At 41.6% G+C, this 26,682-nt stretch overlaps 1 protein-coding gene across 1 annotated transcript in view; it reads left to right on the top strand.

Moving 5' to 3' along the window:
* Nucleotides 1–20,452, top strand: part of CALCR (calcitonin receptor) — a 147,335-nt gene extending 126,883 nt beyond the window's left edge. Inside the window, exons 9-13 of the mRNA XM_021389025.1 lie at nucleotides 338–398; nucleotides 496–562; nucleotides 2,789–3,007; nucleotides 10,809–10,850; nucleotides 16,721–20,452. Coding sequence (XP_021244700.1) covers nucleotides 338–398; nucleotides 496–562; nucleotides 2,789–3,007; nucleotides 10,809–10,850; nucleotides 16,721–16,942 — 611 coding nt within the window. The 3' untranslated portion in view covers nucleotides 16,943–20,452. The remainder of the gene's footprint in view (nucleotides 1–337; nucleotides 399–495; nucleotides 563–2,788; nucleotides 3,008–10,808; nucleotides 10,851–16,720) is intronic.

The following is a 26,682-nucleotide window of genomic DNA, read 5'->3' as shown; positions in this document are numbered from 1 at the left end:
CTGTATGTGTAGGGTTGCACAAGGTGGGGTCAGTGTTTAAGCACAGGCTCCCAGGTTTCTAGCCTGTTGGGAAGGGAGACTATTTACACAAACTGAAGAAAGATAGACAGGAGGGGGGGGCACATTGCCACTTAATGTGAGGATGGACACAACTGAGGTATTTGATATGTTAAGCACGACGTGTTCCCCCTGGCCCATTGTGCATTTGCTCCCTTCAGCTTCCTGACAGAGCAGTGAGGTGCTGGCTGAAACCTGGGACTTCACATATGTTTGTTTTGTGAACAATGAAATTCAAACCAAAAACACCAAGACTGACCCATACCTTTAATCATTTCAGGGTTCCCTTTAGTGCCAGCATCTATTCATGCAGCTGCAAGAGCCAAATACTTCAATGACAAGTGAGTAGCATGTCTGTTTTTGAAGGAATTTAGCACTGTTTAATTGCGTTACACATTTTGAGTAAATAATAAATTCTGTGGTGTGTTTCCTCTCCAGCTGCTGGATGAGTGTTGACACTCACTTACTTTATATTGTTCATGGACCTGTAATGGCAGCTCTATTGGTAAGAATGTTATTTGCTATCAAACATTTAATAATTATTTTAGAAATTCCGCTAATGTGTAGAGAATAGGTACTTCAAGTCTTCTGGTGAAAATTTGAAAGCAGTTATTGATTTCCTCTGTTAAAGAAAGGTTCTCAATACTTTTCATAAATCAGTCCAATAAAGGGACCACCTGAAAAATAATCAGATTTTGAAGCGAACTGAACTGGCTAACTGAAAGAGTTTTATTCAGTCCAAGTCCCTAGCTTTCAGCTTTCAGGCTTCCACTTGGAAGGTGCATGCTTTCAGCTTTCAGGCTTCCACTTGCTTGCAAACTTCTGCATGGGTATACCTGCAGAAATGGCCTAGGAGATCAAAGAGTAGGGTGGTGAATGCTGAGAGCACCTCTGAATAAAGAAACAACCCACTGTCTACCAGCTGAAAAACCAGAAGATCTTTTGGCCCCTTCTTGATAAGTAACCTTGCACATCAGGAATACAAAGAAGCCACTTCTTCCCTGCCATGTTCAGCCTGCCATGCTTGCAGGATCACATCAGCTGTGGGTTTATTGGCTTGATCTCAATTGCTGCTGCTATCATAAAGCCAACTTCTAGGAGATGCCAGTCAGCCTTTATTTTGATCACCAAGCCCCAAGTCTGCACGTCTTAGCTGTAAAGAAAAGAGGAGGGACTCGTTTTACGGAAGCAGAGCAACCTGTAACTGTCTTTAAAATAAGGCGTTATAATTTCTGTCTTGTTCTTATGCTGTTTCCAGTTTTATTTTTCTTTCGAAGTTGTCACTGTTTACAGAATGTCTTTCATGATTTGCTACAAAAATCTCATAGTGGTAGCCTGACTCAGAAGAGCTGAAGGTTTTTACCTTTGCAGAGTCTTTTTTTCTCCTTCCACAGTAACTTCAAAAAATTCTAGAAGTGAAAGTTAAACAGAGGAGTGAAGTCAGAGGAGGATGGAGAATGAGGTTTAGATTTAATGCTGAATGGGAACTCAGAAGTCATTTATTATTCCTTTTTTTTTTCCAGTAGAGCGCAAATGTAAAATAGTTGAAAGGTCTCTCAGTAGCTAAGAAGTTACAGAGTGCTTTGCAAAAGCTTACTGATTCATGGTTTATTGTTCTGAAAGATCCAAGTGAGATTTCTCACATATCCATGGATTTGGGACTATTAAAATATCTATTTTAGTTGTGTAATAAGAGGATACTTATTTTAAAAATGGTTGCTATAAAAGTCTGTTGAAGTTCAGAAGCATAGGTGCCTGCTGGTATTGTAATGGAGTAGGAAAGAGTGGCTCCAGGTTACACACCAGAGAGAAAGGAAGTCTGCGATACCTATGATGTCCTCAGGGCTCCTTATCAGCCTATGTTGCCTTCCTTTTACTTCACAGGCCCCAAGCACATCCTGCCAGGAGCTCTGTGAAGTCAGGGCAATGTGGCCATGTGCTGAGCACCCACGGCTGGAGTCAGGTTTCTAGAAACGACTCTGGAAATCAGATACAGGGCTACTTGGAAGGGCTGAGCAAAACAGCAGGGTGCAAAACTTTCTCAGCTCTTTGGCCTTTCTGCCATGCTCCAGCTTGTTTTATTACCTATGGGCAGTGTTCCATGGGAACCCTACAGTCACACGGAGGCAAGGTTGACCCTAGGTTTTTGCAGGGGAAGACTTGGCCCTTTGCTCACACAAGGCTGAAGTGATGGTGCACGTGAGCCAGAGCAAGTCCCTCAGAGAATGTGCATACCCTGTAGGCTCTGTATGCCCAGGGATACCTGTGGGTTTCTTGCCTGGCTGCAGCCCAAAGCAAGACACTTCGGCGACCTCCAGAGCAGCGGTTTCCCAGGGGACAATTCATCTGCTCTGTTTAAACTCTGTGAGGTGTTTTGTTCCTTGGAGATTCTGAACTTGACCACATCAGTGTCAAAACACTCAGAACTGATCCCTGCCTATCTCAAACATCTATTCAGGGTCCTCAGGGAAGCACATACAGCAGTTGAACTGTTTCTGATAAAGTTCTGATAAAGGAGTTCTGATAAAGGAGTTCTGATAAAGGAGTTTTGATAAAGGAGTTTTCTGAAGGTGTTCGAGGTACTGTCCGAAGTCTGACTCCCAGGGGAGCACCCTGGAAGCTGCAATGAAGCTAGGAAGCTGCATTTTAAAGCCTTTTATGTGTTCTGTAGTTTTGGTTTGAATGCCTGTTTAATCTGGATGCTTTCACCTATAATGGCTTTGCTTTACAGGTCAATTTTTTCTTTTTGCTTAACATTGTCCGAGTTTTGGTGACAAAGCTAAGAGATACCCACCGTGCCGAGTCCAACATGTATATGAAAGCTGTCAGAGCCACGCTAATCCTGGTGCCCTTACTAGGAATTCAGTTTGTTATTATACCCTGGAGACCAGAAAACCGACTTGCTGGAGAAATATATGATTACATCATGCATATATTAATGCATTACCAGGTATGCTATATAGTAGCAACTTCAGCTTAAGTGAGGTGCTTGCTGTTAAGCTAATTTGATCAAAGATGCTGTTGTCAGTTGTTTTGCACTGAAATCGAGCATGACTGTGGTTTTGTATTTCTTTTCCAACTGCCTTCATATTGCTGAATTATCTGCCTCAGCACAAGTAGCATCACTGTATCAAGAAAAAAACACGAGATAATGGAAATGAGGAAAAATGGGAAAAAATAAGATCAAATGGCACTATTTCTGTACTAAGCAGAGAGAACTGAGATCACAGAGGTCTTCTATCTTGAAAGTACTATTTCTGCTAAGTGCTGAAATTCACTGGAACTGCTGTTGTGAGTTTTATAATAAAATTAGCTGCATGCAAAGTATTGTACAGAGGGAATTCGAACACACAGAAGAAAGATTGAGTCAATGAAGCTTCATTTAGGAGTTAAAATTACATTATTAAATAGTTTAAATTAAAGTATAATACATTTTTATTTCAAAAATACTTTGAAAATATGTCATCGTTCCCTTTTCTACATAGAGTGGATTTTTAGCTGTATTCTAAATTAAGCTTTCCCAAGCATTTAAAGGAAGTGCATTTAAGATAGCCAGCTATGTAATCTCTCCTCCGGTGCTCATTTTCTTCCAGAATCAATCATATAATTAGCAGATGTTGCATTAGCTTGTGTATATAGCTGTATTTCCCTGCTAGCTGTTGTGCACTCATAAACTGCTGCCTGCCTCTCCATCAGCAGCCATTACTGCCTACATCCAGTGGTGTGTCAGTCATATACAGGCAGGCATCATGTCTGCAGTTTTTATTTTTATTTTTTGAGGAAAATATAATACACTCTTCATCTCTGCACTGGTTAAAGGATGATTTTTTTAATACCTTTTCTAGAACTGAATGAGACAGGTTTTCAACAGTGCATCACTGCCTTAAAAAATGTCCCCAGTGGTTTGATATATTAGCTATATCTTCCATGTACATGGTACAAACCAGCACTGCAGTCAGTTTGACAATTTAGATGATTCAGAGACAATGAATGAGATAGAAATAGGGAACAAATTCTTACAGCAAGCAGTTTTTCCAGCTGAAAAACAGTGCATTGAGGTGTTGCATGCTGGGTTTCCTCAGCTAAAGTCATTTTGAATAACAGAAGGCAGTCTGGTTTGAATTGCCTTGCTCTTTTTGCAATATTATTGTTAACACTCACCATTTTAAGCCAAAGAGTATTTTTCAAATATGGCTATATGAGCAATTCACAAATGCGCTGTATCTACCCTACCTTACCTTTATCAGAGCATGTCTTTCACCACACAGACGAGATTCCTCATATTAGGTTTGTAGAGTGGATGCATAAAAAGTGATAAAAATCAAAAAGTGGCTTTTGTGCTGCAGAGATGACTGTGTGTTCTTTTCCTGCACGGCCAGCTGGCCACTTGCGGATCCTGTAAAAGTAGCAATTAGTAATTGCTGTCAACATCACCAGCATCAGATCTTCACCCCCCAGACCATGCTAAGATTACACCAGACAAAAGAAAGATATTTCAGCCCTTACGCGGAATAACTAATGCCCTGAGAGGGATGCTGTAGGTGCATGCAGCAGCTAATTAAACAGAGCTAAAGTAGGCACCATAAAAGCAAACACTTGTACTCCAGAAGAGTGCATTGCAGATTTTCCCCAGAGGACCTGACTTTCAAAAGCCTGTTAGATGGTGCAGAAAGCATGTGAAAGATGCAACCCTCTTTGGAGCATAAAACATTACGGTAAAAGATGCCCTGGCTTCTTTGCACACCTCTGATGTGGGAACATATCCATTGTATGTGGGTTTGTAGAGGCTGATGTGACACTGCCACTATGTCAGAGAACATTTAGCCACAGAGGTGGTGGAGAAACAGCCCCTGAACCAACAGCAACATGCAAATTTTTAAGATTACTCATATTCTCAGTACCTTGCTGACTACAGCTCTAAACGTGCAAGTCTGCCTCTACTGAGAAATGACAGTGCTGTTTAGCATAATGGCCTTGTCATTGGCAAATAAGATTCTTTCTATTACATGAGGCATAATCTAAGTTTCCTTCTCCTCAGGTAGGATTACACTGGAGCTGCTCAGCAACTTCCAGGCAGCACCTGCAGACGACAGCTCCTGCCCTGCTAGGCAAGGAGTCCCAGTCACAAGGGCCTCATTTTTATCAAGGTTATGCTGTAGTTTCCAGGCATGGACTTGAGACATGTACACACCCACCCTGCCTCCAAGTCATACATTTAATTCCAACTGATAGTCTTCATTGCAGTTTTATGCAGGACAAAATTAACCCATTTAAAAGTAATCTCTTAAATCCTGACATATTTCAATCCATTACAGAAGATTTTCATTTCGTTTGTTTCTCCATTAAAAGGAAATAAATATCCTCTGTGGTACTAAACTAGACAGACATTTTCTCCTTCTGTGCAAAGCTGAGGTCAGAGGACTGCGTTTGACACATAAATGTTTCTTTTATTTCATTTTCATTGTTTTTCTTTGTATTATTAGTAATTTTAAAACGTTCTAAGGTTTTGAACTGATAAAAGTTAAGGACGTCTTTTTTGAAAGCTGAATATTTGGAAGTGTCATTTTTGTGTGAAAAATTCTTGAACAAAATGACAGTAGTTAAAGCTGCTGCAGCTGCAGCAGAAGAGAAGCAGCAGCAGCAAAGCGTGAGCTTTTGCTGATGGGATGTCTCCATCATTTTATTGCTGTCATTAGTCCTCTCATGATTACCTCCCCACCTCAGTGGCAGCTGAAACTGCATTTGTTTATTACTTTGCATTTTTTTTAACCTAATGTAAGTGAACACTTCATAAGGCAGTCATTTACTTCAGAGGTGCTATATGGGTATGCTGTGAATGAAAATGATGAGGAGCACAATATTTTCCACAAAGCTCTGTTTCTGAAATGGGAGAGATGAGAAAGGGGAAATGCTTCACTGAAGCACCTTGGTCAAACTTATTTTATTTATTTTCTGTCCATTCAGATCCAAAAGTGAATGGACATACATGAAAGCCTACAGAGAGAAACAGAAACTGCTTTTTTGTATTATGCTCAGCTGTACCTCTGCCCTTATCTTCTACAGTTGATAATGAATCCCACAAAAGCATATAGGACAGAGACCAAAGCCATGGAGTTGCTCAGGAATAACAGAAATAAGCACATCTAGATATGCTGTATTGTTTTTAGGGAGCCATAAGCTGGAAGAAATACAAATTAAGTATCAGAAACCCACATAAATTTGAAGTATCTGCATAGAGTTTTGTTTGTTTGTTTTTAACCTGAGCAAATTACATCCTGTAGGAGAGTGAAATATAAGTCAAATACCCGTCAAGCATAGAATGTTCTTGGACCAGTATTAAACACAGAAAAAAAAATTACTGTGGGGTCAGTCAAGTTCACAAAGGTCTCAGGGCTTCTGACTCTGGACGGTTCCTTAGGCATGATTCATCAGAGAGCCATGTGCTTTTGGGTTTCACATGCTTCCAGAAATAAAGAATTTCAGAAACAGACTTTAAAGGCCTTAATGTCCAAATAAACCTAGTCTCCATCCCTGCTATCAATCCCAGAGTCACTGTTACCCTCTGTCAACAGACAGTATGTCACAGGTCAGTTTAATAACTCTACACATTGGCAGAGAGAAATAATTGACCTAGAGGGCTTATCCTCAGCAGGGATTGCACCCTGAGCAAAAAAAAAAAAAACAAACCAGCAACAGTTAGGGAGAATATGGAACGCTTACGTAAAAGAAATACCGGAATTAACCCATGGGCCCTACATGATATGACAACATACATTCAGTCTCTCGCATGTTATAATAGTATGTGTATCCCCCATAAAATTATCAGCATCGCAAGCCTTCCTAACTCCGAAGACACAAAGCTGATATCTGCTAATGGTATCTGTGTAGCTTTACGGCTGAAGATATGCACAGTACTCTGAACTACGAGAAAAATTTACATAGAAATCAGTAGAAACAGAAACAGAACTGATAGAAGTAATTGTTCATGTAATTGCATTTTTGGATTGTGGTTGAAGGTATGTTGGATGTTGTAAAAAAGGCCTGATAGAGATGAGCGGGCATGAAGAGTCTGTTAGTGCCAGAGGTGCATGTTGTAGCTGTGATATTTGTATTTCACAAAACTCAGTGAGATGGCAATTCTTAGTGAGGATAAGTATCCTACTGCCATGAGACGTGGCTTAAAATTCAATAAAGGCACAGAACCACTTTAGTATTTGCTCTAATTAAAAGCAACAAGCAGTTCATTTGTGTGTTTAATCTTCCAGATCTTTGCTGCATGTTTTCTCTTGATCTTATCCTAATAATGTTCACCAGTTGTGTGTGAACATCATTTCTGTGTTTGCACAGAAGGCTGACACATCCCATAGTTTGCTATCTGTAAGTGGGCAGATGCCATACCAGTTATCTGTTGTTCTCCTTCAGACTCATTAGACTCCCATCTGTCATGAGACCTCATCAAGCTTCAAGAAAGGTTAGCTCACCCCCCTGCATGGCAAACAGTCTGTTTCTGTTTCTCTCATTATTTATTTGGGTTGGGGTTTTTATTGTGTGAGTAAAGGGGAAACCTTTGAGCATATGATGTAGGGACCCTAAAGGCATTCATGCAGCAGAGGCTGAAACAAAAAATTAACCTCCACCTTTATTCCAGGTGGCATCTCACAAATGCTGTTGCTAAACAAAGTGGTTTAATTTCAAATATAAATTGCCCAAATTCATGCAGATGTCAGTGAAAGCAATTATCTAGGGAAGCACAATAAATTTTATTCTGGCCACTTGTCTTTTCGAGACATGTCCTCACATTTCTTCAGCACAGAGAAGAGCAAGAAGTGCTTATATAACATTTAAAAAGATGAAAAATGAGCATACATTCTTACTTGCTGATGAGCCCAAGAGCCCAAAGGCCCCAGGCTCAGTGTTAGACTTAGCTCTGTTTGTGTGTGCTAATCCTGGTTTTCTTACAGCTGTAAGGAGTACACATAGGACTTGCAACACGTCATAATGGAGATCTTCCATCTGTATATTTCCACTCATATCTTTTGAGCCTTTTAGTGAACACAATTGGATGCTGGGTCTTTTGTAGTGTTTTCTGATCTTTTTTCTTACATAGAGGGTTAACATCTAAAAAGAAAAAAAAAGTGAATATATATATATATGTCTTAATTTTGGAAAAGGAGAAGCTGTTCTTGAAATGTGAGCTTCAGTCCTAAACTGTGGGTTAACACTGTCCTATTCATCATCTGTAGAAAGAATTTTATTCTGTTGGACTTCCTTTCCTTCTTCCTGAGATAGATTCAGGAGTACAACAGGGACATTTCAGATACACTTAAGAAACTCAGAAAGGAGAGGAAGGTAGTGGAGTAGCAGAAATACGATAGATAGGCAAAAAATTAGTAAGGTGATAGGTAAACATCCCTAATTTGGCTGAGTTCGTATAAGCCTTTACTCCCCAGTGCCAGAAGTCTACTGCGGACCTCCAGATCTGTGTGTGGTTGTTACAGTGGTTTCTGACTTGCTTTCAAGTAGATTCAGGAGCAATACAGATACATTTTGGATGGCAGAGCCCAGAGGACTATTGCTGTTGAAAGAAGAGCAGTGAGACATACATGGAGCAAAGGAGGTAATTTTTTCAGGCAGCAAAGTTGTACAACTTCCATGATTTCAAAAAGGTGAACAGTCACATCTGTTCTCAGCTTACCCCAGACCAGAAGAGCAACTGGAGATATATGGCATCAACACTGCTTTTTCTTTAGCTTTTCTAACAGAGAAACTCTAGAGAAAGCAGTGGTAAAGGGAACAGAAGTCGATTAACTGTAAGATGCAACAAGAATTTGAACACTGTATAGGAAACCATTTATTTGGAAGCGCTCAAGGCCAGGCTGGATGGGGCTTTGATCAGCCTGGTCTAGAGGAAGGTGTCCCTGCTGATAGCAAGGGGGTTGGAACTAGATGATCTTAATGGTCCCTTCCAACCCAAACCATTCTATGATTCTGTGAAATAAAATGGAAAACGACTTCAATAGTTCAAGTTCAGTTTCTGCCTTAAGGTGAGCTGCAGTTCCCGAATTCCCCCAAAACACTGCCACTGAAGAACAGACTTAGCTTCTTTCTCTCCTCCTGGTATCTTATCTTCTGTGCCCCACTGAGCTTCTCTAATCCCAGAGGAGATCAAAATCCATCTCAGTTCCAACTGTGGCTGACTACTGTTAATATAAACACATTCCAGCAGAATAGCAAAACCCCTGATGTGACCACATACCATACAGTCCAACAGCAGATGTTTTTCAAGACAGCACAAACTGACGTAGCACACACAGTGCAGGGGAATAATCATTATAGGCCACAGGGAAGTGCAGCATTTGCATAAATTTCAGATTTAGGCATCTGTGATCTGTCAAAGGTCTGCTGTAAAGGCATAACATTTTGGTTTACTTAGTGGTGTTTCCCAAACCACAGCTTAAGGGAAAACTATTATGCATTACATACTGTATTCTGGGATTGGAGTTTTCAGAGGATACTGTTTTTCCAAAACATAAAAAGATTTCTTTTTCTCACTCCGATTGCCCTTCCTTCTCCTGTCTTTACATCTGAAGTCATGGAAATTACACAGTGCAACTAAAGAAATATTTTTGAGCAAAATCATAGCCAAAATTCAAGTGATAGCACCTCTTCAAACTAGCTTGTGTGTGTCTCTGGTACATCAGAATTTTGCTACAACATTTATTTTACCCTGTCGTTGTAGTCCAAAATATGCACTTGAGGGTCCAAGACGTTTTACAAAGCATCAGCTGTAATATAACTGGTAATCAGTTAAATGAGAGCTTATAAAAAAGATGCAGCTGTAAAGCACCTCAGAGCAACCCCTGGGAATACAGAGTATTGCAGTGCAGTTTTTCCTTGAATTTCACAAACTGCCATAAGTTTAGTTTATAATAACAGCTTTAAGTAATCTAAAATGAGGGCATTTGGCTCCCAGCGTTGCTATGTAATGATATTTTAATAAGAGCTATGCTGTTTAGAACATGGAGCAGTATAATTATGTGGTTTTGAACGACAGGCTCTATGCACACGAGTTTTCTCTCTTACCTGTTTCACCTCATGTTCTTGGCTTGACCCCGTTTAATCTTGTAGATGTAAGGAATTATCTGAACAGCCATGGCAATAATGAAATTAATTTTAAGCAGTTTAGGACCAAGCTATGATCTTCAGTCTCTTCCCTATCTTCTAATTCACCTGTGTTTTGTGTTGGTTTGTCTTCCCTTTTTCTGACCTCTAATACCTGTTTTCACACCCTCTCCACCTGTACTGATGCTGCACATACAGGTCCACTTATGCCATCATACACTTCCATTGAAAGCCTTCCTGGCACAGCTGGATTTCTGCTGTGTGACAGTCTTAACTGAGTAACTTCACTCTGACAAATGCACAGCAGCATGTGGGGCAGTTCATCTGCCTTCACTTCACAAAGCCAGTATCACTTAGTTATCCTTCTCCTGACCTCTCAAACAAAAATAATTTTATAGGCAGAATTGATCATCTAGAAATGCCAGTAATATGGAAGAAGATATATTGAAAAGAGAAAAATTGATGTAAAAATATAACTGAGAACTAGGATGTTAGGTGAAATATCCATGATGGAACAAAGTGGACCAAAGTTTGTCTTGCATGCCTCAAGCCCAAACTTCCAAACAGTGCAAAAAAAAATCTGTGTATGTATTCTGATCTTTAAATGCTTTTCGTCTTCTTCCTCTTAGGGCTTGCTTGTGGCAACTATATTCTGCTTCTTCAATGGTGAGGTAAGTATCTAGAATACAACAAGAGAAAAAGCTTGAAAAATAGTCACTTAGATGTTTATTGGTAGCAAAATGAAGCATCTCGAGTTACAAACTTTGAAGGCAGAGAAAGTCATTTTTCCATATCTATATACAAGCAGCACTGTGCATTTCTGAAATCTCAGTGTGGAGTGTGCCCTGAATACCTCAGTCAGTCAGGAAAGTTAACATTGCAAAGCCAACAGCACCAAATGCAGCACAGACATGGGGCTCTCCCCCTTCCACCTGCAAGATCACACAAGGTAGAGGTCAAAGTAAAGGATTAAAACACTAGTAAAGGACTCAAACACATGACAGAGCTACCATACCTGATAGCATTGCCTGAGCAGAGGAACCTGCAGGGCTGCAACTACTTTCCCTCCTTTGAGGATTAGCACTGGCCTTTTTAACATCAATGTTTATCAAGTTGTAATTAAGGCTTGAGGTAAGAATGTCTCCCCTTTTCTTACAACTGGATCAATTTTTTATACTTGCAAGTGGGTCTAGGTCCACTTCACTATATTGTTTTTATAAAAATAGCTGTTTAAAACATGTCAAGAGCCATCTAAATTCCTACAGTAAGGCATTTCCCAAAGATGGTAAGCTGTTGTGGTACACTGGGAGCATTTAGCTGTAGTGAAATAAACCACAGCATTATCTCAGAAAAGCTAGAAATCCCTTTAAAAAGTTAGCTTTGAATCCAGAGCCGATGGATTAGATACAGAACAAGATTTACAACTAAGTAAATCTTAGTAAATCAACTAAGCTAACACTCAGTATGTCACCCTGCAGAGACATTCTTGCTTTTGTTTATCCCTGTATGTTATTCTCAAGTAGTAACGATGTGACCATGCTGATGTTTTGATAGTGACTTGAAGCGAGTTATCCAGTTGATAAGGTGCTACCAGCTGGTTTTCTAGCTTTCAGGATGGCAGAGTATTACATTCTGCTATCTCTTGTTGACATCAATATACACTTGCTTCTGGCTGACTCGCTCTGTAAAGGTACAGAGAAATGAAATAGTAAAAGAGAAGAGGCCTCCCAGTGAAGTTCTGTAGCACAGCTTATGGGAGATATAAAAGAGAAATGGCAGAACATAAGTAGTTAAGGACACTAGAACCCAAAATGAAATAATAGTCATAAAGGTCATATTACAGAAGGTCACACTTTCATTACAGAGTTGGGTCAATTTAAGCAAAGTTGGAGACGTGCAATTCTTTTCTCATATCATGTCCACCCCCAGGTCCTGCAGGCTACCATCATACTTCTCCCCTGCTGTTATCATTTTCTGGCACAGTTCGGTCCCCATGCTCTGCACACACAGCAAGACTTCTGGTTCCTTCTGGTAGGGAGAAACTGGCATGAAGAATGAGGAGACAAGCCAGGCAATTCTTGAAACAGCATATCCCTATAGGACTGACTGCACAGCTATGTGCAGGCAGTATGCCAGTATGTCCTCGCTTGCCTCCAGACAATGTATTACACCAAAATCCTTGCCTTCAGGATTGCTTTCTTCCTCCTTCATTCCCCCCAGGGTCACCTTCAAGTTTTTCTGATTAGATTTTGCAAAACATATTTGCTTTGTATTTTATAGCTTTAGGGCAAAAGGCCAATTACTCTGTAATTCTCCAAATCTAATGAGAACATTTGTGCCTAGATAAAAGGCTGTAGCAGCGCTAATATGAAGAAAAGCAACAAAAAAATGCATTGAAAACATGCAATATCTTAAAGACTGTCTGTTTCTTAGATATGTTTAGTCATATACCTCCAATTCCAAAATACTTTTGGCAAAGCTACTATGCCAAAAAAAAAAAACAAAAAAAAAAATCCACCTTTACGACTGCAGTATGACACTTTTACCAGTAATGAATATATATATGGAGCATCTGCTTGCCACAATCATGGCAGACTGTACATATCAATTAATTCAAAATTAAATTTCAGAGTATAGTTGAGTTACCTGTCATACAAACTAATTTATAGTGTGCTAGGCAGAAATCTAAAAGCCACATTCCAGGAATGATGCAGTCTAAAATAAATATACAGATGTCTTTTGTTCGTTGAGTAGTAAATTACGTGTAATTTAGAATTCAGAATGAATGTATTTAGATTAAGTGAATGCATTGTATTCATACATGATATTCAGATGTCAATCCTCAGAGGCACTCCGCACTCTGTGGACTTCTGCTCTCGTAAAGCTGCTGCTCGGAAGCTGCAGTGCAGTCAGTGGTCCTTACACTGACTGACGATGGACAGTCTGACTGCAAATCCCCAATAACAACAATAGTCAACAATCCCCCAGCAGCAGCAGAATCATGGAATCATAGAACCATGAAGGTTGGAAAAGACCACTAAAATCATTTTGTCCAACTGTCAGCCCATCACCACCGTGCCCACTAACCCATGTCCCTCAGTGCCACATCCACACATTTCTTGAAAACCTCTACCACGTCCCTGAGCAGCCTGTTCCAATACCTCACCACTCTTTCTGAGAAGAAACTTTTCCTAATACCCAACCTAAACCTCCCCTGGTGCATTTTAAGGCCTGAACCTAACCTAAACCTAACCTATTGCCCTAAACAGGCTAACACCAAGATGGCATTATGCACTTACAAAGGGAGAAGAGCTCTGAGTTTGACTGCCCAAGAGAACCAAGCTAAGATAATCCCCTCCAGTCTTTTGCTGTGGGTAGTGTGACACAGACCAAAGCCACAATCTGCTTTTCAGTCATGGCAGGAGATTGTTTCCAGGCCCCTGTATACATCTGCTGCCATAGAGTAGAATTCAAAGTGATTTGTCATGAGAAAATTCAGTGCAGGGCAAGGACATTAATTTTCTTAAGAAATCTGGATACTCAGGAATTTATTTTTTTCTACTGGAATATTTAACTTCAAAGCTAAAAAAGTTTGAAAAGCTTAAAAGCACAAAGTTTAGCCAGGACAAACAGTGCTAAACTCAGTACCACCTGACAGTATTTTATACTGAATTTGTTGCATGCTACCTCACAGCCTCACTTTATTGCCATAAGCTTATCTATAGAAATAAATGGAAAAATACTAAAATCTCATCAATGCTCTCATTCATGGGGAAGAATACATAAACAATGGACCTTTCCAGGACTTTTAAAATGATGAATCTTCTCATGTATTTTCATGTAAAATCTCAGTGTCCTGCAGCACTGTAGGTTCTTTGTCCAGTAACAACAGTGTTGTGCAGATGATACAAGGGCTCTTCAATAGTCTGCTCACCAAACCACATTTCCAGGCCTGAGATTACCTCTGGCCTGCAAGACTGGCCAACACAATGGAAAGTCTCTTTGGAAAAAAAAACACCACCAAATAACAGCCATATATTCCGTGTGCCAAAGAGGCATGAATGGATAATGGAGAACAGGAAAACCTTTAAAGTCTTCAAGAGCAGAGAAAGCCAATTCAGGCTCCTCGTTTCTCTGAGCTTCTCTTTCCTCCATCTGCAGTCACAGAGGAAAACATGGCAGGAACGTCTGTGGTTGTTAGCACAGTATGGCTGGGCATGTGATTTTCAGTAAGGCTGCTTGCACATTGAAATTCGTGACCAAACAGTTTTAGTTGGCACTGAGCAATGATCATCTGAGATCCTTGGAATCAGGGCAGAAATCTAGGTTTACTCATTTTACCCAAGTGCAGCAGCTCGTGCAGCCCACTGGCCAAGTGTGGCCAGACTCTTGTAGGGCCAGCACTTGGAATAAAACCAGCTGTTCCGACCTGGTGCTCTCGCTGCTCCATGGGCCTGTTAGCCCCAACCAGTGGCACTCCTAGTGCTGCACTGGAAGGGATGTGCCTGCTCCCTCCCAGTCCATACATACCTCAGTGTCACTGTCTTCTGAGAACAAAACTATGTGTCTCCTGGCAGACTTTGCAAGACTGAGTGTCTTTGTTCTTCCTGCTTCATGTAACCATGGTTAACTGTTGTGCTTCATGTAGCTTCTAGGGTAACCACACTACAGCATTCATCAGGAGCAGTGTAATGTTAAAAAGGCAGTATTAAAGAGACTAAAACCTGAACAGGTTTCACCTCCTACACTTCCTTATTATGTGCTACAGCTGCATTACTCTTCCATGCAGTTAGTTTTTTCTCACAAATAAACTTTGGCGATGGTGTGATACCACACGCCCCTGCATGCAGCCATTTCACTTCACATATTGATATAAGCATAAGAGCTCTGTTCACAACTCTGATAATTACAGTCCCATTGTGACCATGTGTCTTTTCTGTGCTTGATAGCTAATTAATCTACACTGACCATTAGTTTTCTTTTCCTTGTGTGTTAGAAGGTAAATGGAAACATACTTCTCTAGGGGATAAGAACTCCTAACTACTTTGCCTTGAGCTATGTGATAGCAAAAAAAGAGGTAGTATTGGAAACTGAGCATAGAGAAAGATAGCTTTCAGTTATTTTTAATAGACCAGTCCAGTAAACGTTTGTTTACTCAAGCAAGGAGTCATACCCAGGTCAGTGTAACTACTTGCATGAGTAAGGATTTATAGCATCAGTCCTCATACTTTGGCTTGCTCCTTGGCTTAAAAATAAAAATCCAAAGCAATTGAAATATCCATTTTTGGCACGCTGCGTAGTCCTGCTGCACAGTCAGTGAGCGTCTCAGGTTCACAGTGATTCCTTATGAAGCCTTGTCCTTATGTGACAGCGAACAACTTTCTTGCAGGCAGCAGTGGGTGGGGAGTAGATAGCATTTTACTATACACATATCAATTGAGTGATTACGATTGTGGAGTCATGGGAAATACTAAAGTCATTGAGACCTGTTTACATCAGTGGAAGATACTGCTCTGCACAGAGCCTGGAGAGCGGCTCCAGGGCAGCTCCCTGAGCAAGAATCACACAGCACCACTGCAGCATGAGCATAGGAGCCCTGGGAGCTGCATGTCCTCCTGCTGATGGAGGGCTCGCAGCACACGGTGGTGGCACTCAGCTTCTGCTTTTGCACTGGGGGAATAGGACAGCTGAACTGAACAGATGGAGCCCAGCTTTGCCCACTGCCTGTTTGTGTCTCAGCTCTGCCTTTGGGAAGCAACTGAAAGTTGCCAGCACTCTCAAATGTGCAGCTGGAGATGGGCTTCTTATTCCCTGGCAGGCCTCAGCAGCTTCAGTCATATCCTAGCACAGGATAGAACATCACCCTTAATGTAAATGTAGAATATAGTGTTTTGCTCTTATAGGGTGAATGCCCAAAGGCTGAAATTCTCTGCTACACAGAGGGCTGTGGCCAGTGCTGACTTTTTGCCAGTGCACCGGAAAAATATCTCTGTTTATCTTCATTAATTGACTAGTTCTCTCTCTCTGTAAGATGAGCCCTGGCAGTCTCTTGAAGTATACTTCTACTTTGCCATTCATGGCCAGTTTTATACCAGGTTAAGCTTCTTCAAGATCATAATGCATTTGCCATTCCAGGAGCAAGGATTCAGGTGCAGCATCAGATGGCTTTTAACCTTCATCCCTACCTCCTCTTCCCTCCTCTCCCGCTGCACCCTACTGTATTCCCATGCAGCAGTCTGTTCCACACTGACCTCCTATGGGTACAGCTAGCCCCTACCCTCCCTTCACAAGCAGTGACCACTGCAGAAACCAATTGCTGTCTTAGGGTAGGCAGGAAGAGCTCTCAGGCCAGGGCCTGAGCAACTGTTTCTGGAGCTGGGAGGAGAGGGGAGAAGAGAGGCAGACTGAACCTGGTGGAATTTGAGCTAGAGCAGATTCCTTATTTTTGTCTTTTTTTCCTATTTTTTGTAGCAAGTTTTAAAAGTGCTATGATTTTAGTAGTTCTGCTATGCGTCACTCTAACTCTGCAAATCTTTAATAGGTACAAGGGGCTTTGAAGAGGCAATGGACACAGTACAAAACCCAGTGGGGCCAAAGGCGTCGAGAGCACTGCTCCACTCGATCTACCTCCTACACAGCAACATCCATCACAGAGGTCCCCATCTACCTGTACCATCATGACTCCAACAACGAGCAGCTCAATGGAAGATACGTAGACGACTCTGAACTTGTTGCATTGAAGTCTGGGGAGACATCGGCCTAGCTGGGCAGCAGCTGCTGCAAACACACCATTTCATGTCCTGCTTGTGAACAAAGAAGGGAAAAGAGTGGGGAATCCAAGTGGAAGAGAGCAAGACTGAGTGACTGGACGCATGGCATTCAAACCACATCATCCTCTGACAGCAGTGGCGCAGGGAATCTGGCATGGAGGAGGGAATCGTATTTTGTGCTTCTGAGCATGGATGTGCCTGCCAGGTCATGTCCTTCCCACACCTCCCGTATCAAGTGATGATCCAGCAGCAGCAGCAGTGCCAGGAGCACGCAGCAAATAGGAAAGAAGGAACTGGTACCTGGCAACTGGAAACATTCCGCACTTTTTGCTGTCAGTACTTTTCTTTAACAGCAGATTTTGAGCTATCAACTTTCACATGATGTAACTGGTCCTTTACTTTTCCCCATTTAAGGAACTTGGTGACTTCTGAAGAGATTTTGCATGTTGTGTGACAAATCAAGCAGATGAACAGAAAAACTCATTCCAAAGTTCTCACATCTTGATGATTTCAAACAAATACCCCAGTGTATCATCATGCCATTAGCAGGTGCATAAAACAAATGACAGTAAAGCTGTAGTTGTATATTGAGATCTCAGACACCCTCAGAGGAGCCAACCAGCTCTCTAGGCTGCCTCTCACAAGTCCTGAAGGCATCTGAAAATAATTTCTTTTCATCAATACAGGTAGTTCAAGAGCATCTATAGGAAAAATTGTCACCTAGTTACTCAGCCCAGAAACTCATTATTAAGGCATGATTCTTTCATTCTGAATAAACTGTGAAAATTGTTTGGAAATTATTATTTTCTTTAATAGCCACTCTAAGATGAATGCTAAACGAGTGGTTGCCTCTAATAAAATTCTGATCATAGCAGTAAAGGATACCAGGTAAGAAATAAGAAACTAATGTCATAGCACAGGAAACATCTGTTTTAAGAATCTGTTTGCTGTTCTGAGTCCCTTACCGTTGAAGGTGACAGTTTCATGTATGAGCCTGTCACCAGGAAAACAAGATGAATATGCAGTTTGGGGAGTAATGAGCACCTTTTATCACATATTCAAAGCATCATTAGAGTCTCTGCGTGATCACTGAGGCAGAAATCAGGTCAGGGAGAAGCTGATTTGTTATTGTACTGTCGCTGCAGAACTTCTGCAAATCACAAAAGAAAGACAATAGGTGAATTTCCCACATAAAGCTAAATGAAAAGAATCTGAAAGCAGCAAAGCCAGTGCCAAGGAAGTTTAGCAAGACTGTGACTCTTCCAGCATTTTATCCATATAAGTTTAATGAATATAGTACCATTCCTTCTTGCATCTTTGGCAAACGCTCCAGCAGATCTCCCACTTCTTTGCCTTTTGTTTAGATGTGCATGGAATATTTCGAAGGCTAACAACTTCAAGGTACTCATCACAATCTTTAGCTTTGAAAGAAGTTGGAAAGTTAGTGGTACTCCTTTGTTTTCCCGACTAATCATTTACACCTGATGCTTCCAGCCCAGCCCATTCAGGAAGATGTACATGGTCATGCAGAAGGCACTTGCTCATCTAAAGTGTCTAAATGCCAGCCGTGAGCTAGGTGCTGTAAAAATGCTGCTCTATATGGCAGGTGAATGGGATGAGACAGCATGCCATCTCTTAAACGGCAGCTGTATTCGTGTAGGATTTCTTTCATTAATGTAAAATTTCTTTTTCCTTCGCATTCTTGCTGTGATTCAATCCATAATGTTCTTTCTGCTTAGCATTGCATAGGGTACTAAAAATATCACAGGTTAGAATAGTCTTAATTCCATATCTTGTCAGATAGTAAAAGGAGAAAAGAAAAGCTGCAATGACGTGGCTGAGCTCAGTGTACATTCATTTGTAGTTTTAGAGGTCTCAGACTTTCCCTCACTGACACAGCTAGACCTTTCAGTATTCATCTGCAGATTTTAAGTGGCAATCCACTGAACGTATCCACCTGCATGAGCTGCCCTCCCCCTGGCACAGAGCCTACCAGGAAGGAGCTTGAGGGGTATGTGCAAGCCAGTGCTACGAACTGGAACCATGTGCCCACCGCACACACAGGAGGAAAACCGGACCTTCCTCCCCGATGCTGCAGCCGCTGAACAAGAGCATGGGAACAAGCAGTATGTGCAGTTCATCACATGGTTTATCTCATGGAACAGCTGCGAGAAAATACAGCCCTGTATATTCATTCAAGCCACACACTTCTTCAGACTTAAAGAAACAAAGGCAATTATTTTTTCAAGCAGAATTCCAGGTGTTGCTGTTTCTGCTTATAGCAGTGAACAGTGGGAAGCGGAGAATGTAGTCACAAAGTGGCTCTGCTGTGAATGCTGTGTTTCTGAATGGTTTGAGGCACACCGTGTTTCCCAGGAGAGCTCCAGAAGGCAATCTTAGTGTCTGAAGGCACAGATGAGCTGATCGTGAAAGAAACGTACATAACACAGAGAGTTTAATAGTGATCATGTACACAAAAGTACAAGCGGTTTTACAGTCTGTTGTTCATGTGCATGTAGAAAATTGAAATGCTTTCCCATTATACTGGTTGGGTGTTTTTGCTGTTTTTTTTGTTTGTTTTTTTTTCATTTACCAGTCATTTTTTTCTTGCTCTGTTCAGTAGAATGCTCTGAATTGCCAAATTTAGGATGTGGGTTTTAAGATCTGGTTTTTAGCCTTGGGGTGGAAACACTGCATGATTATGTCAGTCTTTGCGGCAGCGCTGGTTTCAGTGGAGTGACAGTGATTTGCAGCCACTGCAGATTTGGTGTTCCATGCGCACTGAGCTTCCTGTTGGAATCACCTGGGGTTTGCACTAAGGGCTGTATTTTAAAGGTAATTAGTTCATAATTTGAAATCCAAAATTTTTTTTCCCAATGAAAATGCAACTTTCTTCATCTCAGAAATAGCCAGAAATGTTGTCACTGCACATGTGAGGTAAATTTCATTTCTGTGCTTTACAAAAAGCACCACATACTAATGACGATCATATTGGGAGCGCTGGTATGGCCTGAATAATTACAGTGTCTTGGCAGCAGGGAGTCCTGTCACTAATACCTTCACTGGAACAGCAGAAATGAATAATTTATGTATTAATGTATCAGAACTTTGGAAGGGAGCAGTGCTTGGATCAGTGGATTTGAGGTATATTTTCAGAGAAAAGCGGCTTTACACTGGGCAACAATGCTGTCTCTGTTTTCTCTCAGGCACCACACTCAACACACGAAAACTCAGTTTAGTGACCATTTGTTCTGGAAGAAAGGTTTGTGCAGTTGTTCTGTTTGAACAACTGAATCTATCAGAAAGATTGCTTAAAAAATATGGTTTAGCTGAATTAAAAGAGCAGCAAAGGCAGGACAGTTTTCTCTCTGTAAGTTTGAAAGCATTTCCACTGCAAAGTGCCGATGTATTTATAACTTAGCAACATAACTTTCTTCTAGGTTGAAACTATCCACACCAATCAGGTGAATTTCGTCCTCCTTTCCCGAATCCTCCTCTATCGTTTGTCAGCCTTAACAAACCAAATCATTTTTCAAAGATGCAAATCCTAAATGCTAACAGCGTGGAGGCGTCTGCATTTCCAGTGCTTTGAATTTTAAAAGTCAGATGAGTCCCCTTGAAGCTACATATGCATAGCTATTTGATTACTGCTCAAAAATAGAAGCAATTGTAACCTCAAGCTCATTTGCACTGAAGCAGTGTGATCCCAGGCCAGCAAGTCTATGCAGCATGAGCTTTGTGGCCATGTTGTTAGGACCAGTCTTAGCTACATGAAGGAAATGGGAGATTTTGCAGCTAATGGTAGCAGCAAGCAGAATTATGCATTCCTGGGGCAGCTGGGCCTTTGCCGTTGTGCTTGCTGCAGGAACACCCTCTTTAGAGGGACTTGGCACAAGGAAGGCGTGAGTTCTAAAAAGCAGTCATTGGGCAGTAGTGAGGCAACATCAGACCTCCAGCTAAAGGAACACATCAGCTCAGGAGGAAGCACGCAGTCAGCTCCATAGGCAACTACCCAGTGAAATTCACCCCCTGGCCAGCCCTGAAACTCAGGAAGGTGCCAGAGATATGGTGCTCTGACAACTCCTGGTTTTGGCACCTTTGGTAATTACAGTGCCTCTAAGGGTTTTATTCCAAAGTATCATTTTCATGAGCTGCAGATCCTTCTCTGCAGTGCAGAATTTTGCAGGTACTTCCAGATGATTCACAAATCTGTATTGAAGCACCCCTTGAGCGCTCAGTGCATCATGAAGACAGAAAGAGAAATGAAGTATTTCTCGGAGTTTCCAGTATGGATCACTATGTTCCTCTCAGCTCAGTTCCTCTCAGGATGGCTGCTTTATCTGGTAGAACTGAATGGCATGAACGTTATCATTGCTCAGCATGACACAGTGCTGCAGAAAAGAGAGCACTGCGGTAAGATGGCAACTGGGGTGCTGTATGAGACTGTCTGAAACACAGGTAGGTACAGATAGTGTGGAGATGATGTAGGCAGAGGGACCGTGTAGGTGGCCTGGCAGACTCCTGTCCAGACTGATTTTCTGTGATTTCCTTATAGCAGAGGTGGGCACTGAGCTCTTGTTGGGGCAGAAAGATGCTCAGCTCTCATTATATGCCAAGATTTTCTTCGTAATCCAATTTCAGGATCTTACAAACCAATCTTTAGAAGGGAAAAAAAAAAATAGAAAATCCAAAGAGATGTCTACACTGCTTTTAAGAATCTGGCTCCTTTCCTCTCATTGTGAGTAAATGAGGCTTTGAGCAGTGATGGCTGGAGGTTGCTTCTTGTGATGCCAACATGCAGCCCCTGGAGTGCTGGAGGTCTAGTGCTGGAGATCTAAGTGCTGGAGATCTTAGTTTGCATAAATGCATTGAAGGGGATACAACAGCTCTTTCCGTCATCTGCATTTCTCTCCACCACCACAGAAGTGTTAACCCTCCAATCTGTGCATCCCAATGATGAGCATTTCTCTGTAATGTTTGCACCTTACATTGACCTGCTGTTGATTCAGAATGTCAGACTGAAAAGGGTGTGTTTTAATCCAAATTTGCTCCTAGAATTCAGATGCTTCTCCCATGTTGTTTTCTTATTCAAAACAAAACAGAAATGATGGAAATGGGGAGTGCAGATTTAAAACTAGCTTAGGGATAAAATTCTGAACACACCGATCAAGTACCTTTATGAGGAGAATAAAATCACCTTTTTCTTTTTAGTTAAATGTAATCATGTCACCAGAGAATGCATCAAAAAAGCAAACAACTTATGTACTAATTATATATATGAATACATGATGTATATACATATATAGACTTATATACGAACTTCTATTCAGATAGAGTACAACCCCATTGTCCCCCCAAAATGCACAAAGCAGAAGAGATGAGGGGGAGGGCTGTGGGGCAGAGATGGGGCGCAGCCTCCCTGAAGCAGCTTGATGCTTTCTAGGGACCCTGCACCAAGCCCAGCCACTAGCGCTCCCTCTGCCCGCAGGAGCACCACGCTGGTGGATGAAGGGGAGGGCTGAGCACAGAGATGCTGCCCATGCTGTGCTTCTCAGCTTGCTAAAACAATGCTAAACTGCTGATGGGCTGCTCAGGAAGTGAGCAGGAATCATCTTTACCTGCTCTCCCACAGGTAACCTTGCAAATGGCACCAGTGTAAGACTCACTGTTGTGGAGAAGTCTGACCTGAGATCAGCATCCCTGGCATGGAAGATTTCCTATTTCACTGTGCGCTGCGTAATGCAACAGAAGTTCTCACCGACTTCAGCAGTGTAGCTGAGGATAGGCTTTCTCCCTTTTTGATTTTAGAGGTTGTCTAAATATCTAGCAGACATTGACAACATAGTGAAGTACAGTCTTGCCTTCATATTTAACACAAGAGATGGCAATCCATCGGTATTATGCTGCGTATAGACTGCTTGAGGTAAAAAGACACTGTATTTCTGTATTTTTGGTAGTGAAATATCTCTATTTGCACCATGTTTGTATGCTAAATGTATTTGACAGACACCACAAGTTACATGACTATTGAGGTATGTTTTTCAGTGTTATAGTTATGGAGACAAACAGTTCTTTTGCATCAAAATAGTAAATGGCAGCTTCTGGAAGATCCAAACAAAAAGAACAAAAAAGAGGCCCTCCCCAGTCCATGGTGGCCACATGGAAAACCCTGTGAGGGCTTTCCCTGAAACCCCTTGTAGCCCACTCTCCTTCCCTGCCTCCTAAAGATGTCTTTGGTTCTTAGCACACAAGGGCAGTGAACCTTAGTGTGGATGGAGGGACCATGGTGCCGCACTGAGAGGTGCTCCTGGGACACAGCAGGTGTGGGAGGAGATGTGCGCCTCTTCCCATGTGCACAGAGATGAACTTCCTCCATGTGTGTGTTTTTAATGAGGGAGCCTGAATAAATGGTCAGAGCCCAAATTCTGCCCCTTTCAGGCTGTGTGGGCAGGCTGAGCAAGTTCAGAGCCACAATAAATGAGCAACAAATAGCTATAGAAAAGATTCTGCTCATTTAATTCTATTGTACTACAAGCATTTTTATTTTGCAAACTCTTTTATTGCCTTTGGATGTATGGCAAATACTCATCTCCCAAGGACTCGGCCACCATGCTCACAGCAGGCTCTGCAGCCACTGAGGGGAGGTGCCCCTGGCAGAGGCTGCAGCTTTCAGCAGCCAGCAACCCCAAGCAGCCATGGGAACCACTGTATGAGTAGTCCATACAAAACAATCCATACTCTAGGTCCAATCCATACTGTGGCCTTCGCTTTTTCAAAGGAGGGATTGCAAGGATTTTTCATTTTCTTCCTCTGTTGTACAATTTCCCTGATGAAAGACTCCTTGGGAAGTCAGTTAGGAAGGATGTGGAAGGATGGCAGGTCCCTCCAGACTGTCATAGCACAGCCACAGGGAAAATGCCAGAAAAGTACCACTGCATTTCCCCTTGCTAGCTACAGGAGTTATTTGGCATCAATTCCTCTTTATGCAAGGATATTGTGAACCAAGGTCTCTGTTCTTCATCTACAAAGCCCATTTACATCACACAAGTACAAAAATCCTTGAGTGCAGAAGAGTGCATCACTTGCTAACAATGCACTTCAGCAGAACAAATGAAGTTTTATTCTTAGCACTAAATCAGCAATAGGCCTTCAGGAATCAAAACATATAAAACCTGAATATATTTTAAGTGATTCCCTGTGTATATGAAATTTTTCTGCTTTTTTTTTTTTTTTTTTTTTTAAGATTTCTATCTAGATAAAATATCATTGTGACAGGAAAGTTTTATGCTTTCAACTTTTATTGGGTTGTGCTTGAAATGCATAGTTCACAAAACTGAAAAGGCTTGAACAAGTATCAAGAATTCCTATGTTGGCAAAGCAAAGATTAAAAGCCACAAGCTTATTATACATGACTGATATGAATGAAAACATAGTTCTGATTGAATTATGCCTTTGTTTTTATATACACCAGGAAATTCATACCATCATTCATACCATCCATAAGCTATTTGTGATTGTAAGCCAATCATTCTGCTGCATTGTGCGCTGTACATAAGCTGAACCTGCCTGTAAATAATCTTCCATATGTAGAAAACCTTCTTCTGAAGAAATACTGCCTGAAGATGTGAGTGAAATCTCAAACTTATGGAAATCAAAAGCAACAGCTGCTTGAGTTCTGTGGAAACCCAGATTTCACCCTCTCCAGCCCCTGTTTTACCACTGATAATGGCCATGGTTGGATTGGAGAGTTGCTGGTGCCTGGTGGGGCTGTGCTGAGTGTCACCTCTTCTCTTTGGGTCCACTTTGTGTTGTACCACAGTGTTTGACTTGCAGTTTCTTTGGTGTAGAACTGAGCATTTGGAATATTTTGGCTTTGTGAGAGGCTTCTATTTTTTCAATAAAAGTCAGACTAATTTTAAAGCTGGTGGAAAGTCTTTCCCTCTTAACACCCCAGAAAGCACAGGGTAAGCAGATATAAATAAACAAATACACGAGCTAGTAGCACAATAGCATGAAAGTCATGTAAGTATCTATTAAAATCAAGCAAAAGCCTGTGGTGAAGACACCGATTTCCATGCTCAGCAGACCTGTGATTGGCTCATGTCCCTGCCACAGACTTACTGTGTGGCCCTGAGAAAATTGTTGCAGCCACTGAAACTACATCTGAAAGATTTAGGTTCTACAATCAACATTTATAGTTCTCTTCTAAGTATGTTTTCATTGGTAAAAACTTCAACGTGTGAAATCATTTTATTGCAGACACATATAAAATTGCCTCTAACGCCCACTGGAAAAATAGATTGTTCAAATATTCCTGGGTAGACAAACTGCCATGCGTGTGATAGTCAGCTCAGGCCAAAGTTCCCAGAAATGCCACTGAGGAAAATCTGTTCCTTCGTCCTTCAAACCTCACACTCCAGAGTGGCTTTCTGGTCCCTGATCAGAAACTTGTGCCAAAATCTCTTTATTTGTAATTGTGCTCATCAGCCAAGTTCTAATGAAATTCTTCCCTCTGGCTGGTGAATATTACAAAATTCTTAAAACATTCTAAAGCATGCGAAGGAAAAATGTTCAGCAGTTGTTTATGAGATACAGCCGTCTTGGTGATCCCTCTGGAGTCCTGTGATTCAGAGACTACACACAGATGTACTGGTGGATTGCAGCTGGACATGAGGCAGCAACATGCCCTCACAGCCCAGAAAGCCAACCATATCCTGGGCTGCATCAAAAGAAGCACAGCCAGCAGGGTAAGGGAGGTGATCCTGCCCCTCTGCTCTGCACTAGTGAGGCCTCACCTGGAGTACTGTGTCCAGATGTAGAGTCCTCAGTACAGGAGAGACATAGACATGATGGAGCATGTCCAGAGGAGGGCCACAAAAATGATCCAAGGGATGGAATGCCTCCCCTATGAAGGCAGGCTGAGAGAGCTGGGGGTGTTCAGCCTGGAGAAGAGAAGGCTCTGAGGAGACCTGAGAGCAGCCTGTCAGTATCTAAAAGGGGGCTGTAAGAAAGAAGGGGACAGACTCTTTAGCAGGGTCTGTGGTGATAGGAGAAAGGGAGATAATTTCAAACTAAATGAGGGGAGATTTAGATTGGCTATAAGGAAGAAGTTTTTACAGTAAGGGTGGTGAGGCACTGGCACAGGTTGCCCAGAGAGGTGGTGGATGCCCCATCCCTGAAGACATTCAAGGTCAGGCTGGATGGGGCTCTGAGCACCTGATCTAGCTGTAGGTGTCCCTGCTCATTGCAAAAGAGTTGGACTAGATGACTTTTAAGGGTCCTTTCTAACTCAAACGATTCTATGATTTAAATATGCATGACTTACACAGATTATACGCCTATGGTCCCAATCACCCAACTGTTGTTCTAATGATCAGTTTCAAGCTATGCTGGGTAGGGGATTCAGCTCTTACACTTTATGCAATGCTCCAGCAAACAGTTCAGTGAAAGGCAGCTGTGGGGCCTGGCTGAATTCCACATACCTTTTGGATGCCTCATGCAGATGAGAGATTTGAACCCTTCTTCATGAATTAGGCACATCTATATATAAATTTTAAAAAAACACCAATGGGAATATCAGATGTCTGTAATACATATATCTGAATGCTTTGCTACAACCTTTTGATGTTAATTTTCTCAGTCTCTTCTAAAAAACTGCCTCTTTCTGGGCAACAAGGCAACACTGAAAACCACTGTGGGTACCATCAGTGATGAACTCACGAAAAACATCAAA

Source organism: Numida meleagris, chromosome 2 (assembly GCF_002078875.1).
Source record: "Numida meleagris isolate 19003 breed g44 Domestic line chromosome 2, NumMel1.0, whole genome shotgun sequence".
Lineage (NCBI taxonomy): Eukaryota > Metazoa > Chordata > Aves > Galliformes > Numididae > Numida > Numida meleagris.
Note: the sequence above shows the minus strand (reverse complement) of the source record. Positions and strands in the feature narration are given on the sequence as shown.